Source organism: Nerophis ophidion, linkage group LG05, assembly GCF_033978795.1.
Source record: "Nerophis ophidion isolate RoL-2023_Sa linkage group LG05, RoL_Noph_v1.0, whole genome shotgun sequence".
Lineage (NCBI taxonomy): Eukaryota > Metazoa > Chordata > Actinopteri > Syngnathiformes > Syngnathidae > Nerophis > Nerophis ophidion.
In genome coordinates this window covers 42365816-42385646 of record NC_084615.1, presented here as the reverse complement: position 1 = coordinate 42385646, position 19831 = coordinate 42365816, and the positions used below count along the sequence as shown (strand labels likewise).

Genomic DNA, 19831 nt, shown 5'->3' with positions numbered 1-19831 from the left:
TCCGGTTGGTCGGTCAAAGTTCATATATTAGACACAGCGAGCTGCCGATTGGCTGACAGCTATAGTTATGAAAGTGCATTGGATGGACGCACACACGCCTTCCGCCAACCTTAAATATCACTAGAGGAGACAAGGTCAGAAAACGTTTACCGAATATGTGTTATTTATGCTATGAGACGGCTAAATTATCAATTTTATCGACGCCTATCGATATTCTTCTAGACAGAAGTTAGCCAGCCGTCGTTAGCTAACACAGGCTAAGTAGCTTCACACGTAGCTAAATTCGTTTGTTCAAACATTAAACTTGTCAATTGACTATATTTAAATGTGTTCACATCAACATCAATATGAATTTCAGCAATTATCTTCACTCATGTTCTCTGTGACAAATCGTAAAGTTTGCCCAACTTAACCTAATGCGAGTGTATAGCAGACGTTATTGTTTAAAACATATATTCTTTATCAACTGTAGTCTCAAATTGAGTGAAATATATAATTGATTGATGTTTCAAAAGACCTCTGTTGATTGTATTTTGTTACAATACAATTACTATGACATACACAAATGTAATAGTAATAATATTTAATACATTTCTCCCAGGGATCATTAAAGTACTTTCTATTCTATTCTAAATAGTGTATAATTGACATAATACAATATTTACTCTCGCTGCTGTCTTGGATCAGGTTTGAACTGAACTCTCGCGGCTGTGTTGGATCCACTATGGATTGAACTTTCACAGTATCATGTTAGACCCGCTCGACATCCATTGCTTTCGGTCCCCTAGTGGGGGGGTTGCCCACATATGTGGTCCTCTCCAAGGTTCTCATAGTAATCATTGTCACCGACGTCCCACTGGGTGTGTGTTCTCCTTGCCCACTGGGTGTGAGTTTTCCTTGCCCTTATGTGGGTTCTTCTGAGGATGTCGTAGTGGTTTATGCAGCCCTTTGATACACTTGTGATTTAGGGCTATATAAATAAGCATTGATTGATTGATTGATCTAGACCAAAAAGCACTGCATCAAATCACCAACTTCTTCATCCCCTTCTTTACCTCCATTAGGTCATCCATGCGTGTGTGACAAACAGGAAGCATGCTGAATGCACACAGAGTATGGAGGACGCCGGCTGCCCGACACCTGGTCCGAGCATACCTCTCCTCCTCGTCCTCTCACATCCACACCTCCACGCCGTCGCTCAATGACCAGTTGGAGCTGCACCCACAGTGGGCCAGCCTGGCCAAGAAGCAGCTGAAGGGGAAGAACCCAGAAGATCTGATATGGCGCACACCTGAGGGCATTAACATTAAGCCAGTGTACACCAGAGCCGACTCAGCCCGTAATGCAGAAGAACTGCCGGGGATGTTTCCCTACACTAGAGGACCCTATCCCACGATGTACACCAACAGACCCTGGACTATCAGGCAGTATGCTGGGTTCAGCACGGTGGAGGAGAGCAACAAGTTTTACAAGGACAACATTAAAGGTACAAATGCCATTATTACATCAGAAAATTAGTATTTACAAAACTAGCGGAGCAACCAGTTTAAGGGCTGACCTCCGCTTAAACAAAGTAATCATAATTTGGATTAAATTATACCCATTTTTAAACCAACTTTCTGGGATTATGTATGGATGACATCACTAATACCTCTGTATCTCAAATGTTCACCCCTCTCTTCCATCAATCCATTTTCTACCGCTTTTCCCTTGCTGGGTTGCGAGGGGTGCAGGAGCCTATCCCAGTTGCACATGGACGGAAGGCGGCGTCCACTCTGGACAAGTCGCAACCTCATCACAGGGCCAACACAGATAGACACACAACATTCACACTCACATTCACACACTGTTGTTGGTAAAATATTACAAATCAGTTTAGTAAAACCTTTTCGATTGGTCCCAAATGTTCTGTAACCATGTTTTTTTTGTTTAATGTTAAGGTCAAACGCTACTTTGCCACTCCAAAGAATCCAAATAATAGTCCTGGCACACATGCTATAGTATGCTTTTAACAACCCAGTTATATAATTCAAATTATTTTCAGTTTCTAACCTTTTAATGTGAATAAATATATGCAAAGCATATTAATAAATTGATCAAATTACAAATAAATGTAACAATAAATAATAAAAGTAATAATTTATATAAATAAATATAACTATATAAATTATGGTAATAATTTCCGCCTCACGGTTGTAGTGGTACACTCCAGTAAGTGTGGGAGTAAAAGCACAGGTTAATTTAAGTAACAAGCTTAATTCAATGAATTTTTAATTCAACTAATTAATGTAAGTGATTATGAATGGGCTAAAACATTGCACAATGCAGGCTGTCGAGCAAATGAGGCTCATAGATGACCCTAGTATTGGATTTATTGTACCTATTTTAGTGTCTACTTACCGTATGTTTCAGTCAATGTTCTTTCTTCCGTCACAGCCGGTCAACAGGGCCTCTCTGTAGCCTTTGACCTCCCCACGCATCGGGGCTATGACTCTGACAACCCCAGGGTCCACGGCGATGTAGGCATGGCGGGCGTGGCCATCGACACCGTGGAGGACATGAAGATGCTCTTCGATGGCATCCCGCTAGAGAAGATGTCTGTGTCCATGACCATGAACGGTGCCGTTGTCCCCGTGCTGGCGATGTTTATCGTGACTGGCGAGGAGCAGGGCGTCTCCAAGGCCAAGCTGACCGGGACCATCCAGAACGATATCCTGAAAGAGTTCATGGTGCGGAACACTTATATTTTCCCGCCGGAGCCTTCCATGCATGCCATTGCGGACATTTTTGCGTACACTTCACAGGTATATAATGCTAAAATGTCATTTACGATCTTGTGTGTAATATTTTATTTAACATGACTGACTGTGTTGGCAGCACATGCCCAAGTTCAACTCCATTTCCATCAGTGGCTACCACCTGCAGGAGGCTGGAGCCGATGCCATCTTGGAGGTGGCCTACACCATCGCCAATGGGCTGGAGTATTGTCGGACCGGACTCAAAGCTGGCTTGACCATTGATGAGTTTGCACCTAGGTATGCCTTACATCATTTAAATAATCATTGGTCGTTATCCGTGTTATTATGGATCATGCATGTAAGTGTTTTTTGCTCGTCATCAGAGAGAAAAATTGCCATCTCGCTTAAACACGTTAGATATGATCTGTTGGAGTAGAAAAATCAAAGGCGAGGATAAATAAACATACAATCAGATTGCATTTCAGTTTTAATTTAGTCAGCAGTTTTTAATCTATTTTTAGATATAGTCTTATGACAACAATGTATTACAGTTTTCGTCAAATTTTAGTCATCTAAATTTATTTAGTTTTAGTGTATTTTTAGACAACAAAATTACATCACATTTTAGTCAGCTAAAAAGTACAGTAAATTTAGTCAACAAAAATATAAAGTATAAAGGATAAGGCCTCTTTAAAGTTTTTTTGAAATCTCCTTCATTTAGACTACCTGCAAAGCATTTCTTTAACACAAAAGTAGCATGATCCTATGGTGAGGAATGGTGTAATTAGTAATGTTTTGCTCCACAGGCCAATGCCAATAAATATCTTTCAGGCACTATTTTTTTATGCAAAAGTATGTCTCTGGCAAAGCAGGTGTGTATGTGTGCTATGAAACGGAGTTGTGATGGATGCTTTCATCATAATTTGTTTTTGAGTGGGAGAACCGCAAACCGCAAATACACATACAGTATGTGGCAAATTTCATCCATCCATCCATTTTCTACCGCTTGTCCTTTTCGGGGACACGAGAGGGCTGGCACCTTTGTCTGCTTCAAATAAATAACTCGGAAACAAAGTTGTTATGCCTTTAGATCTACCAACAAATAAAGGATTCCTTGAGGCAGAGAGTATTACTTGATACATTTTTGTAAAGAAGTAACGTGGTAGAATTAGCTTGCACTTCAGTTGTGTTGACGTCAAGATCGATGACTCGCCTGCTGATGGCATCCTAGCATCAAAAAATAAATGTGTCCTTTTCACTTTCTCCCAGGTGTACACATATTACAATGTGGAACATTTCAAATCCATCTTAGTTTTGGTGGTGAGAAATCCAACTTATCGAGTTGACAAGTTTAAGCATCTGATGGGCACTCCTTTTTAACTAATTCCCTGCTTTCTCTCATACGAACGCTATTAAAGAGTTGTGATTGTAATACAAACCCCGTTTCCATATGAGTTGGGAAATTGTGTTAGATGTAAATATAAACAGAATACAATGATTTGCAAATCATTTTCAACCCATATTCAGTTGAATATGCTACAAAGTCAACATATTTGATGTTTAAACTGATAAACATTTATTTTTTGCAAATAATCATTAACTTTAGAATTTGATGCCAGCAACACGTGACAAAGAAGTTGGGAAAGGTGGCAATAAATACTAAAAAGTTGAGGAATCCTCCTCAAGCACTTATTTGGAACATCCCACATGTGTGCAGGCTAACTGGGAACAGGTGGGTGCCATGATTGGGTATAAAACAGTTTCCCAAAAAAATGCTCAGTCTTTCACAAGAAAGGATGGGGCGAGGTACACTCTTTTGTCCACTTGTTGACCCAACTTTTAATTCAGGTTTTTCACAGCAAGCAGTCAGTAGCTTTTTCTTGGTTCTGGTTGACCTTGTGCCACCATTCAATGACTACAATAAAACCATTTTGACATGATGATTAAATCCTTGGTACGCTTCCCTGGGACGGTCTGAGGATGGAGTGTCACTCAATTGTGTCCGGGAGCGCTTTTGATCTATTTTCATCAATTCGTCTTCCTTACAGAAGACATTTTTATAATAGCGTCTGTCATCTATGTGCGTGTGTGTGTGTGTGTGTGTGTGTGTGTTTACGGGCGCACGCGGGTGCATGCGTGTGTGTGGGTTTGGGGGACGCAGGTTGTCGTTTTTCTGGGGCATCGGCATGAATTTCTACATGGAGATTGCCAAGCTGCGGGCAGGCCGGAGGTTGTGGTCTACGCTGATCAAGGAGAAGTTCCAGCCCCAAAACTCCAAGTCTCTTCTTCTCCGCACTCACTGCCAGACGTCTGGTTGGTCTCTCACAGAGCAGGCAGGTCATACTAGATGTTGTGTTCAATCCAATACAAGATTTGTATGCAAGATTCATGCTTTTGAGATCGTACAGGCGTGCCTAATGAAGCGCCACGGTGTACCCATTCTTAGGACCCATACAACAATGTTATCCGCACTGTGATCGAGGCCATGGCGGCTGTGTTTGGCGGCACCCAGTCGCTCCACACCAACTCGTTCGACGAGGCGCTGGGCCTGCCCACGGTCAAGAGCGCCCGCATCGCCCGTAACACGCAGATCATCATACAGGAGGAGTCAGGCATCCCCAAGGTGGCAGATCCTTGGGGGGGGTCATACATGATGGAGTCGCTGACCGACGATCTCTACAACACAGCCTTGAAGGTCGGCCAGTGCATGTTTATGTTAATCATAATAAGTGTAGTAGTTAGTGGTATCGCAGAACATAATATAGATGTACCAGTGATGGTGGGAGGATTGTGATAAAAACCATAAAACAGGATACGCTGCTTAGTACAGTATGACTGATACAAACAGTTACGTACATACATAATTTGACTGTAGACTATGCACTTATTCTACCCTGTATTACCTATAAAAGGCCACTAAGTGACAGTATGTATCCTCCCATCCTGCAGTTCATCCAGGAGATTGAGGAAATGGGCGGCATGGCCAGAGCAGTAGCCGAGGGCATCCCAAAACTGCGCATCGAGGAATGTGCGGCACGTCGACAAGCTCGCATCGACTCAGGTAGGACAAGTATCGCATACTGTATGTGCCCAAAAATATGTTGTGCAAGTAGAAAAAATTAAAAGTAGCACAGTTCCAAGTAAAGGTTTCAACCGCATTCGCATAAAAACAAAAATCCATACAAAGTGGATCAAACTTAAGACTTTCGCTCATCTGTATAAAACTTTACAAATCATGTCCTGATGTGTAAGTCTCACTGATTATCCTGTATGCGCTGAGTGAGAGCTGTGCCTCTCCTCCTTTATGCACAGAATGGCTCACACACTTAAAGTCTTCAAACATGGAGGAAACAACGTCTGCATTGGAGAAAGTGGTCAGTAAAAGACAAACAAACTTTTTTTTTTACCACCTTAAAAATTAACACAAACTCCCGTATGAGTGTATGAAGCTGCATGCTAAAACTGCCTCAGAAGTACAAACCCGCAAAGCTTAGCCTAGCTTATTTTTCCTGTTGTTTTTCAAATTAAAGGAAAAGTGGTGCGCTGTTACTAAAGCGCTGTGCTGCCATCACATTGCTAAAGATACGTTCCCAGTAGTAAAACACTGATGGTAAACTTAAACTCGAGCTTCCCAGTGACAACTACTTTGTAAAAGAAGCACTGACACAACAATTGCAAACAATCTGAAAAAGTGTTTAGCTGCAGTGCCAATATTGTCACCTGGAATTGAGCATCCCTGAATCGGTTGACATGTTGGTTAAAGTCTCTATGGGAACAAGGACATGTCTTATAAAAATGTTTACCTAAAAAAATACTAATGTTAAAATTAAATTATTTTCAAGTTTTTGTTTTGTTTTTACACAGCTAGCTCGACTGTGTATTTACTTGAGTTGTGATAACAAGCATGATGTGCTGCTCGTATCATGATCAATATTATAGTGACTCACTCGACGGACAGTTATGCGTTTGGTCCAGTTGGCCGGTGAAGTTTTTTCCAGTTGATTTTAGGTAAGCACGCCATTAATGTCGGCATAGCTTGGGTCCAAGTTCAAAATTTACGCGGGAAAGTCACGCCGACCTCACTCTCTTGGCTTTAGTCTGATCCAACGTTTCACCCTCTCTTTGTCCTTGCTTCTATAACCGGTATTTAATCCACTATATATTCAGGTTCAAAAAGATAAGGTTGTGAATCCTCATTTGTCCAAAAGTGGTCGCCATGATTAGAACACACCCGCGTTTGTGTCTGGAAGTAGTGGTATTTTGCTTATGTATTTGTTGCTCTGCTTTGGAGTCCTATCCTGACAAATCTACTGGCCAACATGAACAAAGAACGACTCCACTCTGCGCTGACTGGCTTTGGACAAACTCTTGATAATCATGACCAGCTGCTGCGCAATTTCACAGCTTCCTTTCAGATGCTCTCTGCCAACGTCGGCACCCTCAGCCAGCATGTCGATTAGACGAGCAGTGTGACTCAACCGAAAGGATGTAGCGCCAAGACGGGGACCTTCCCACTTTCACCTGCGGTTATTTTTCACTCCCCCCGTTTCACTAGTGAGTGGCTGCTGCGAACAGTTTCTTCATCAATGCTCATTACTTTTTGAACAGCAGCCAGGTTCCTATTCCACTGACCAGGCTAAGATAGATTTTATTATGAGCCTGCTATCTGACAAAGCCGCTGCCTGGGCCATTGCTGTTTGTAATAATAATAATAATAATAATAATTATAATAATAATAATAATAATAACACTAATAAACTTAATTTGTATGGCACCTTTCATACAATAATTGCAGCTCGAAGTGTTTCACATTAGTAAAATAAATTATTAAGTGAAGACATGGTAAAACAAGTGTAGAAAATGGAAGATAATTTATAAGAAATAAAAATAAAGATAAAAGCAAAGTAAAAAAACATAAGGATCAGACAATAATAGTTACAATAATCACAGCGTGGAACAATAAAGTAATGTAGGAAATAAAAGGCTAAAATTAGTGCAGAGTAAAATACATGGATCACTTTGAGCCGTAGGTCTCATTTACAGTAGAATAGTCACAGTATGGATGCAGAGAATAAGATATAGTGCAATTATATAGGATAAAAGTCAGAATAGAAAATTATAGTGTGCTTACAATAAAAGTAAATATTTATTACAACTGTACCGGTTTGATGTTACTGCAATGATATAAAATAAAAACAAAGTAGGAAGCAGTACGATAAGTAAGTGCCGAAGGTAATGTAGACAGTAATGCAGACAATAATCCTTATATAATAAAATACAAGGATCACTGTGAGTGGTAGGTCTCATTTAAAGTACAGTAATCACAGCAATGTAGGAAATAAAAGGCACTGAATCGCAGGTGTCATTTACAGTACACTAATCACATTGTGGATAGAGAAATTTAAGAGCAATGTAGGAAATAAAAGGGTGATGCAGTGTGGGTCCAGCAAGTGCAAGGTGATAGTGTAGTGGTTAAAGGTGTAGTTAGCTGGCATCCCTGATATCTAATTTAAATGCTTCAGTAAAGAAATATATTTTTGGGCAGTGTGTTCCATAGTTTTGGGGTGTAGTTGACAAAGGCTACATCACAGATCCTCTTTTGACTATTTCTGTGCATCTGGCATAGGCTCCAGTACCCCGAAAGGGACAAGCGGTAGAAAATGGATGGATAATACATAATAATAATGCAAGTATACCCTTTCATATGCAATAAACTTGTATTTCTGGTATATTTTAACAATCCGATTGGAATGTACACTTTAAAATATCCAAGTTAAATCAAACAAAGAAATTATTAAAATAACAAATACTCTTTTAGCAATATTTTGCACTCGAATAAAAATCAGAACCAAAAGCAATAAAATAAATCCCGTCTCTGTTAAGGATTGTAGGGGACCCTCAAATACACACAACCGGGGATGGGACGGCGTTGCTCAGTTGGTCGAGTGGCCGTGCCAGCAACGTCAGGGTTCCTGGTTCGATCTCCAGCTGCCGCCATCTTAGTCCCATTCGTTGTGTCCTTGAGCAAGACACTTCACCTCGCATGGCAGCTTGCATGGCAGCTCCTGCCATCAATGTGTGAATGGGTGAATGTGGAAATAGTGTCATAGTACTTTGAGTACCTTGAAAGGAGAAAAGCGCTATACAACTATAACCCATTCAACTAAACCAATAAATAAATTGGCTAAATAAAAGTATTCTGACCAAAATTATCACAGTTATTTTTACTGCAGTATTGCTGAATGTGCTCAATATTTTATACTTTCTTGGCGGAGAAAACGTCAAATGTTTTTCTGGCTCCGTAAGAGGCATGTTATTTGTATTTGTGTGTTTAAATATGTTTTTCTTCTTCCAATCTAATTCGTGAATTTTTTTTTTACTGAATGCAATATAGCGCAGCACTTCTGTGATCTTTCTGTGTGGAGTTTGCATGTTCTCCCCGTGACTGCGTGGGTTCCCTCCGGGTACTCCGGCTTTCTCCCACCTCCAAAGACATGCATCTGGGGATAGGTTGATTGGCTACACTAAATTGGCCCTAGTGTGTGAATGTGAGTGTGAATGTTGTCTGTCTATCTGTGTTGGCCCTGCTATAAGGTGAGGACTTTTCCACGGTGTACCCCGCCTTCCGCCCGTGTGCAGCTGGGATAGGCTCCAGCACCCACCGCGACCCCGTAAGGGACAAACGGTAGAAAATGGATTAATGCAACATATGTTAATTTATTAATTTGATTTCCGGTTTGTGTGATGTCAAACGATTTCACTTCTTGAGGTAGAAATGGATGGATGGATTTGTTTGAATTTTTAAAAATTTAAACACAATAGGCTTGCGAGCATATCACCAAGGATATGAAAGAATTTGACTCGTTTGATTACTGAACTTATTATTACAACGCAGGAGAGCTTCTCGTCCTAGCAGGCATACTAGTAATAAAAGTTGGGTCTGTAGACGTCGCTATCTTGCGGCTCCACAATTACACGTCAAGACCAAGCGTGTCGAGTTGACAACGAGGGTTTTTAATCATCACCCCAATACAGTTTTTGTTTTGACTCTTCAGTCTCTCTCTCTCGGCTTCCTTCCTCCCCAGCACCCGGCCGCTTACTGTTAAAGGTAACAGATGATTAGTCAAACACGTACCTCCTGTGCAATCTAATCATCTGTCAGCTGTGTCTCGCAGTCAGTACATGCCCCACCCCTGTCTGATGGCGCTCTGTCTCAGCACCCTGGACAGCGGTGTTGACTTTCACTCCTGCAGTGCGCTAATCACAATCCCCTCCCACAGGGTCATTTTTCCAAAATCGAATGTTGGCAATGCCCCAACAATCTCCTCTGCGAGTCCCCAAAGTGTTCACAGCATAAGTATGAAGTTGACATGAGGCAGTGCACATTTCCACGTCAATGTTAGTCTTGCTACATCTCTTTATTGCAGTAAAAATACATTTGTGCCAGGTTTTCCTGCGTAAGCAAGCTTAATACATGAGGCCCCTGGAGATTGTAGTTTCTTTTTTTGTGCTGTTGCAAAAAACACTGTGTTGAAATTCACATTTGCACATTTACATTTGAACATGAATGCTTTGCATATGAGCTTGAGTCACCATTCACCCTGCAGGTTTTTTAGATTAGGTGCTTGCTTCTCTCTCTACAACAGTGTTTTTCGGTAAATATTTCAGAAGGCACTCCCTTTATTTATTTTTCCTTTCTGTCCGCAGGGTCAGAGGTCATTGTCGGGGTGAACAAGTACCGCCTGGAGAAGGAGGAGACCGTGGAGGTGTTGGCCATCGACAACACGCTCGTACGGCAGAAACAGATCGAGAAGCTAAATAAGGTTAGCGACACTAAGCGAACGCTGCAGTACACACCTTATTAGGTACACCTCCGCAAATAAAACAGCACCTACACGCAGGAAATACAAGCTTTTCCAAACAATGATGAGGCATTCATTGAGCAATATGTTTTAATATAGTGATTATAAAATGAGCTTAAATGTTACATATGCTTTTGCAGGTGAGAGAGAGCCGCGATGCTGGTGCTGCCAGCAAGTGTCTTGCCGCCATTGAGGAATGCGCACGGAACGGAGAGGGCAACCTCTTGGCGTTAGCTGTGGAGGCAGCGCGCGCCAGGTATCTTTAAAATGCTGCACTTACTCATCTTTTTTACATGCACGTTATTGACTACCACTTTACTGTACAGCGGTGCCCGACTTAGCCTGCTACACTAGAAGGGGAAGGTAGCTTTGGCAGGGTGGCAGCTTTTATAGTAGATTGCCGAGAAGCTGTTGGTTTAGGGAAGGTGAATAGGTTGCATTACATTCTAATTTATAATAAAAATCTAAAGCAGGACATAGAAGCAATTTCTTTTTTTTTTTTACTTTTTTTTATTGACATTTTTTAAACACAATTAACAGAAATACAATAGAATACTATACTATATACTATACTATACTCTCGGCAGGCTTCTTGAGGGTGCATGGGAGTTTGCCCAACCAGTCGACATGTGCTTTGTGGATTTGGAGAAGGCATTCGACCGTCTCCGTCGGGAAGTCCTGTGGGGAGTGCTCAGAGAGTATGGGGTACCGGACTGTCTTATTGTGGCGGTCCGCTCCCTGTATGATCAGTGTCAGACCTTGGTCCGCATTGCTGGCAGTAAGTCGGACACGTTTCCAGTGAGGGTTGGACTCCGCCAAGGCTGTCCTTTGTCACCGATTCTGTTCATAAATTTTATGGACAGAATTTCTAGTCGCAGTCAAGGCGTTGAGGGGTTCCGGTTTGGTGGCCGCGGGATTAGGTCTCTGCCTTTTGCAGATGATGTGGTCCTGATGGCTTCATCTGGCTGGGATCTTCAGCTCTCACTGGATCGGTTCGCAGCCGAGTGCGAAGCGACCGGGTGGAGTGCCATCTCCGGGTTGGGGAGGAGACCCTGCCCCAAGTGGAGGAGTTCAAGTACCTAGGAGTCTTGTTCACGAGTGGGGGAAGAGTGGATCATGAGATCGACAGGCGGATCGGTGCGGCGTCTTCAGTAATGCTTACGTTGTATCGATCCGTTGTGGTGAAGGAGCTGAGCCGGAAGGCAAAGCTCTCAATTTACCGGTCGATCTACGTTCCCATCCTCATCTATGGTCATGAGCTTTGGGTCATGACTGAAAAGATAAGATCACGGGTACAATCGGCCGAAATGAGTTTCTTCCGCCGGGTGGCGGGGCTCTTCCTTAGAGATAGGGTGAGAAGCTCTGCCATCCAGGAGGAACTGAAAGTAAAGCCGCTGCTCCTCCACATCGAGAGGAGCCAGATGAGGTGGCTCGGGCATCTGGTCAGGATGCCACCCGAACGCCTCCCTAGGGAGGTGTTTAGGGCTCGTCCAACCGGTAGGAGGCCACGGGGAAGACCCAGGACACGTTGGGAAGACCATGTCTCCCGGCTGGCCTGGGAACGCCTCGGGATCCCCCGGGAAGAGCTAGACGAAGTGGCTGGGGAGAGGGAAGTCTGGGCTTCCCTGCTTAGGCTGCTGCCCCCGCGACCCGACCTCGGATAAGCGGAAGATGATGGATGGATGGACAATAGAATACAAATCAAATGTCCTCCCGATGGTTTAGGTTTCTGCAAATTTTGCTTATGTACCTGTGAGTCTTTTTATCCCAAATGAAGTCTTGAAACTGACTATCTAATTTACTTTGGAGGACTGAGCGAGAAAAAGCCATATTACACAAGTACATTCATTTTTAACAGAGCCACTATAGATAAATTAAGGACCAGCGGTCAAAATCTCCCTGGATTCTGGACAACAAGGGAAGAAAGTTGGCTTTATAAAGCTCTGCAAGTGTATGTGTGATCTGGACACCGTAGTATGTGAAACTTTGCAAGGCAATTTCAAAGAGAAAATTGTGCAGAAGATATTTCTTAGCTGAAGAATTTATAGAAATATTTCACTTTTCCTCAAGTTCAATTTGTAACCAGACACATGTTCAAAAGCTTGGAGAGTACTTAAGGCAGCTGGGACCGAAACGGAGATGGTCGAAACATTAAAAGGGCACACAGTTGGTGCAACAAGGTGCCACTTCAGTTGCGCCATTTTGACATATAGCTACCAGATTAAAACGCAACAAAAAAACAAAAATGAGCAATAAATAACACATTTTGCACACATGTCATTGCACAATGCATATACAAACAACTAAACAAAAACAGTATCTTAATAGCCACATACACTGTGGTTGCCCTTGCAGTGCTCTACACCAGTGGTTCTCAACTTTTTTTCAGTGACGTACCCCCTGTGAACATTTTTTTAATTCAAGTACCCCCTAATCAGAGCAAAGCATTTTTGGTTGGAAAAAAAGAGACAGAGAAGTAAAATACAGAACTATGTCATCAGTTTCTGATTTATTAAATTGTATAACAGTGCAAAATATTGCTCATTTGTAGTGGTCTTTCTTGAACTATTTGGAAAAAAAGTTATAAAAATAACTAAAAAAACTTGTTGAAAAATAAACAGGTGATTCAATTATAAATAAAGATTTCTACACATAGAAGTATTCATCAACTTTAAGTGCCCTCTTTGGGGATTGTAATAGATGATCCATCTTGATTCATGAACTTAATTCTAAACATTTCTTCACAAAAAAAGAAATCTTTATCATCAATATTTATGGAACATGTCCATAAAAAAATCTATCTGTCAACACTGAATATTGTATTGTTGCATTTTTTTTCACAGTTTATAAACTTGCATTCATATTTTGTTTACGTATTATTCAATAAATATATTTTAAAGGATCTTTTAATTGGTGCTATTTTTAAGAATATTTTTCAAAAATCTCACGTACCTCTTGGCATACCTTCAAGTACCCCCATGGGAATGCGCACCCCCATTTGAGAACCACTGCTCTACACCGTCTGCTGGGGTGGGGGTTAGCACAGCCAGAGACGGTAACAGACACAACAAAGCGACCAATAGAGCTGATTCTGTCCTGGGCGGCCCACCAGACCCCAGCCAATGTCCAGTTCGCACGGAAGAGTGAGAATCTATCCAGGGATACCAAAGTGTCCGATACCGGCTCACCGAGCCAGGGCTCTGTGAAGCTCCGTGAAGCTTGTACATCACACTGAGAAGGTGCCGGGTTTGATTCCTAGGCTTGGGGTCTTACTCCGGCTTCCTTCCACTTCCACAAACATGCACTCCGGGAGGCTGATTGGCAACACACACACTGATGTCGTTTTTTGCTGCAGTACCGCCTGAGGGCTCGAAGGTCCGTAATATCATCGCTTACGTGCAGTGATTTCTCCAGATTCTTTGAACCATTTGATGATAATACGGACCATAAATAGTGAAATCCCTAAATTCCTTGCAATAGCTCGTTGAGAAATGTTGTTCTTAAACTGTTGGACTATTTGCTCACGCATTTGTTCACAAAGTAGTGACCCTCGCCCCATCCTTGTTTATGGATGACTGAGCATCTTATGGAAACTGCTTTTATACCCAATCATGGCACCTATCAATTAAATGGGTTGTACTTGTATAGCGCTTTTCTACCTTCAAGGTACTCAAAGCACTTTGACATTACTTCCCAATTTACCCATTCACACACACATTCACACACTGATGGAGGGAGCTGCCATGCAAGGCACCCACCAGTACCCATCAGGAGCAAGGGTGAAGTGTCTTGCTCAGGACACAACGGACGTGACGAGGTTGGTTCTAGGTGGGATTTGAACCAAGGACCCTCGGGTTGCGCACGGCCACTCTTCCACTGCGCCACGCCGTCCCTAATTATCTTATTCACCTGTGGGATGTTCTAAATAAGTGTTTAATGAGCATTCCTCAACTTTCTCAGTCTTTTTTGCCACCTGCGCCAGCTTTTTTGAAACATTGCAGGCATCAAATTCAAAATGACCGAATATTTGCAAAAAATAACGTTTTCCAGTTCGAACGTTAAGTATCTTGTCTTTGCAGTCTATTCAATTTAATATAAGTAGAAAAGGGTTTGCACATCATTGTATTCTGTTTTTATTTACGATTTACACAACGTGTCAACTTCACTGGTTTTGGGTTTGTATGTAACCATTATAATTCAATTGATTACTGTTTGCAAATCTGCATTCATTTTTCTCGTTAGACTTCTTCCAGCGGGCGACTGTTTCACCAATCCAATGTAACCACTAGTGATGTTTGACTCCATTTTACCAATCAACTAGAACTTGGCAGTCACACGACCCGAATAAACTACACACTGTAAAAAGTGACAAAAAGTCAGACAAAGCAGCACAACTCTTCTTACTTACAAACTATGAAAATAACATTTAAATCATGCACTATCATCTTTGTTAGTAGAAATGATCACAATAATTTAAAAGAATTTAATTTCTATTAATAACTTTATGCCAACATTATCCCTCTTATAGGATCAAGTGACAGTAAAATGTGCATCTTTTGAAATATGTGCTGTAATAGAGTCACTCTGTCATCTCACACACAAGCACTTACACAAGTACTACTAAAAAACAGCTACTAAATAATTCCAAAGTTACTCCCTAGTTACTCAGTACTTGAGTATTTTTCTACCGACTTCTTACTTTTGCTGATTCAGATTACTTTAAAGTGATAGTACTGGTCATTCACCCACCTTATGGCTTTAAAATAAGAACAGGAGCAACTTCCTGTTTGCTAAATAGTGAGCACACACTTTGTTTAAGTAAACCTAATCCTTAATTTAACTATTAAAGTCAGTACATACCTTTTTACAACTCTTTATTAAATATATATGTCATTATCAACTGAAATGACAGCTTCACTTTTTGTAGAGTGGTACTGGTTATTATTTTTAACTGTTGTCTAGAAGGCTTTTTTTCTGTTAAGAACACAATTTCTATGCAGTTGTAACACAAAAAGCTTCATCAATTTCTATTGTATCTTTACAATATAAGTTGTAACACATAAAGCTTCATCATTTATATTGTATCTTTACAAAAAGAGCCGTCAGTCTGTCAATACTTTCGTTGTCCGGGCCAGGTAAGGTTCCCTGTGTTCCTTCTCAAAATAATTGCATAGCAGTATCCATTTGCAGCTACATCAGAGATGTTTCATACACAAAATGCTCTTTATTTTTAATGCATATTTTTCTCAGTCATAATTGTTGTGTATTATTGGAATTTAATGGCACATTTAAGTATTTCTGACAGGATATATTGTGGTCATATGAGGTCTACAGACTGGGTGGTATTTGTAGTTAAATCAGTGGAATGTGTGATCTTCAGATGTTCTGTTGGCGAGATCACAGACGCCATGAAGAAAGTGTTTGGCGAACACAAGGCGAGCACGCGCATGGTGAGCGGCGCCTACCGCAGCGAGTTCGGTGAGCACGAGGAGATCGCTCTGGTCCACAACAGGTACCAGACCACATTCTAATCTTTGTGACCCGCTCAGGGTTTTTTACCGTCTTTTTCGTAACACATGTAGAGTGACAGAATTTAAGAGCCTTGAAGGCCGGAACCCTCGCCTTCTGGTGGCCAAGATGGGTCAGGACGGCCACGACAGAGGAGCAAAGGTCATCGCTACGGGATTTGCTGACCTCGGGTTTGATGTGGACATTGGGCCGCTCTTTCAGGTCTCCTTTAACCCCCCTTCTGTTGTATAGAGATCTTTGACTGTCATATTTTGAAGTAGATAGAAAAATAGTTTATAGGCTGTCCTTTTATCTTCTTAGACACCACCAGAGGTTGCCCAGCAGGCGGTGGACGCGGACGTGCACTGCGTCGGTGTCAGTACGCTTGCTGCCGGGCACAAGACGCTGGTGCCAGAACTCATCAAGGAGCTACGCAAACTGAACAGGCCCGACATCCTTGTTATCTGTGGAGGTGTCATCCCACCTCAGGTAAATTCAAAAATGTTTGAAAATTTTATATTTGTGCCCTGCATCGTCCCAGCGGGTACATCTAACACTATTCGGATATTGATATACATAATTATTTTTCAAATACAAGAACTCTATCCAAAAATACTTTGATACTTTGTTTGCTGTATTTCGTCACGTAAAAGGGTCAAAATATGATCATTTTCTAAAGTGGTACAATTTGGAGTTTTTGTTAAAACAATGCTCAAACCAGCAAATTTTCAGCTTCAGGAGACATGTCCGCAACTTCTTTTTGATTTTTCTTTGTCTTTTTTATGTGATGCGACCACATAATTACCAGTGAAAAATGTATTGATTACCACAGAACAGGAAATGGATCTGATCACGACATAGGGAAGAGTCTGGTTGTTAAGTACAAAGCAGGTAATGCAATAAAAGAAATATTGCAATGCTTATTTAATTCTTCAGTATCACTTTGCAAGCTTGTCCTTCTCCCCTTTCCATTGTATGTCTTTCAATGGTAGAATGGGTACCAAATGTTGTCCATTATAAGTACATGACCAAATTTTGTAGGTATTACTGTGTACCGAGTAATATACAATTAAACAGTGGCAGATTTTTAATACCTTTGTTGCCCGTTATGTCACGTCCATTTGTAGACTCGGCACCGGCTCAAACACTTGGTGGGGAAACAAGTGTATTCATAGAGGACTGTCTCTTGGTAATGTTGGAATTTTCCAAGCCAACAAAATAAACATGCCTGATAGAAATCACTCAAAAGTAAGGCTCCACTTTTAAAAAATTTGCTAGCTCAATGTTAAGTTACATAGGATATGTCTTATACATGCTACCTATTAGCACTGGAGATTTTACATGCCAATTGTATCACCTCCAAATTTGGTAATGGAAACTACAACTAAGATACATTTTACAATCGAACAGCAGATGTGTAATAAGTAGAATACTTAATGTATAACGACTTTGGCTTCTTCCCAGTTCCAAAGACATGCACCTGGGGATAGGTTGATTGGCAACACTAAATGGTCCCTAGTGTGTGAATGTGAGTGTGAATGTTGTCTGTCTATCTGTGTTGGCCCTGCAATGAGGTGGCGACTTGTCCAGGGTGTACCCTGCCTTCCGCCCGAATGCAGTTGAGATAGGCTCCAGCACACCCGCGACTCCAAAAAGGAACAAGCGGTAGAAATGGATGGGATGGATGGACTTTGTAGGATTACACTGGCACATTCAACTTCATGGCAAAGAATACTTCCTGATTACGATAACACACCGTAGCCTATTCACTACTGCCATTTAATGTTTTGGAATTTCAACTGCATGCAAAGTCTTCTGTATGTACTTGCAAATGAGACTCAGAAGTGTAGAAAAACAAGATATAACAACCGTACAGCACAGTTACTATTATCAGCTCACTGTTATATAGGTTGACAAATAAATTCAATTACATATACAATTTACATGTATTAACACATGAAAACACAAACATACCAAAAATGTGTAAAGTTAAGTACTGCTACCAATTCCCAGTATGAAATACAAAATGGATGGATGGATGGATTGATTTGAATGTGGAAGATAACTATCACTGCCCAATGGTGAAACTCTCCACATGGGGCAGTGTCCCGTGAGAGCCAGCAGATACAGCAACATTTTCTAATGCTCATTTGCGTCACCTGACACTAATCAGTTGTCAAACCAGTTGGCCAAACAACTTAATGGGGAACTTCACTTTACTTGGAATTTTGCCCATCGTTCACAATCATTATGAAAAAAAAAACATCCATCCATCGTCATGATGGATGGATGTTTTTTTAATGCATTCTATCCATCCATCCATTTTCTGCCGCATGTCCCGTTTGGGGTAGCGGGGGGTGCTTGAGCTATTCTAAATACCTATTTTTTCACATTATAAGTCACAGTTTTTTTCATAGTTTGGTTGGGGGGGGGACTTTTACTCTGGAGTGACTCATGTGTGAAATTATTAACACATTACCGTAAAATATTAAATGATATTATTAATCTCATTCACGTAAGAGACAAGGCGTATATCAGCAATCGTCACACACACACGTGTCAACAAATAAAAATTTGGCGGGGGCGGGTCATGGCAGAAGTGCTTTATGAAAAAAAAGATGCTACCTGCTAGTACTTCCCTACCGTATCGTAAAATTGATAATTTCAACATTGGCGGTAACTTATAAAAACTGAGAAAGGTTGAACAAAAATGGCACCGAAAAGGAAATCATATACTGCAGGTTACAAGCTGGAAGTAGTGAAATATGCAGCAGAAAACGGAAAACGGGCAGCAGAAAGAAAGTTTGGAATAAGCGAAAAACTTGTAAGGGACCGGTGAAAAATTTCCCCCCAAAATGCGACTTCTATATGTTTTTTTTGTTCTTTATTATGCATTTTCGGCCAGTGCGACTTATACTCCGAAAAATACGAATAAACATAAATAAAAGTCTGCTTACAGCAGAGCCAATGGAAGCTCCTATTTTCCACCCAAATAATCCGATATATAACCATTCGCAAAGCGCCAACAATTCTCCATTTACATTTTGTGACTTAAATACTAACTAAATATTAGTGATACTGTTATTATAAACAATAACGCAGTATAACTATTTATAGACGTGATCTGATCAATGCCATGCGTCTCTATGTCGGAGTGGTCAGCTGTTTCCTTGCTTACTTGCTCCACGGAAGTTTATTGTAGATCATAAATCATGCCTCTCACCTGGACATAAGACGTCTGAGTAGGTAATCTGACAAATTGAGACACTTCGAGAGCCATTTAGGACTTGGAACTAGCTTGTCTTCTTTGCCTTCTCAACACAGGACTACGACTTCCTGTACCAGAGCGGCGTGAGCGCTATCTTTGGGCCGGGCACCAGGATCCCGCAGGCGGCCGTGGAGGTAATCGACAACATCGAGAAGAGCCTGGAAAAGATCCGACAGGCGATGTAAAGAGAGTCGCATTCCAGGAACTGGATTCGTAAAAGGAGTTGAGTTGAAAAAGACACATGTAATCATGGTGAATGTGATCCAGCTTGAAGTGATGATTGAAAGGCATCATGGAGTTTAAGATCATCATTTTCATGAATATTTTGTACTTGGTGTGAGGTCAACAAGAGGTCAGCCCTTTATGGTCTGAAATAAAAGTTTTGATTAGTGCACAACAAACGTGTGTTTGTGTGAGTCTGCTTTACGATCAGACAGGGAATGTTGTAATCTTCT

The 19831-nt window shown here is 41.3% G+C and overlaps 1 protein-coding gene across 1 annotated transcript; it reads left to right on the top strand.

Annotated features, from left to right (window-relative positions):
* On the top strand, window positions 1-19777 carry mmut (methylmalonyl CoA mutase). Its single transcript, XM_061900984.1, has 13 exons — window positions 1-134; window positions 1065-1486; window positions 2437-2804; window positions 2878-3035; window positions 4900-5071; window positions 5185-5433; window positions 5688-5799; window positions 10446-10561; window positions 10741-10856; window positions 15981-16112; window positions 16183-16330; window positions 16430-16597; window positions 19433-19777. Exons 2-13 carry the CDS (start codon window positions 1096-1098, stop codon window positions 19559-19561), a joined length of 2259 nt encoding a protein of 752 aa, XP_061756968.1. The 5' UTR covers window positions 1-134; window positions 1065-1095; the 3' UTR covers window positions 19562-19777.
* Window positions 19778-19831: the final 54 nt, after the last annotated feature.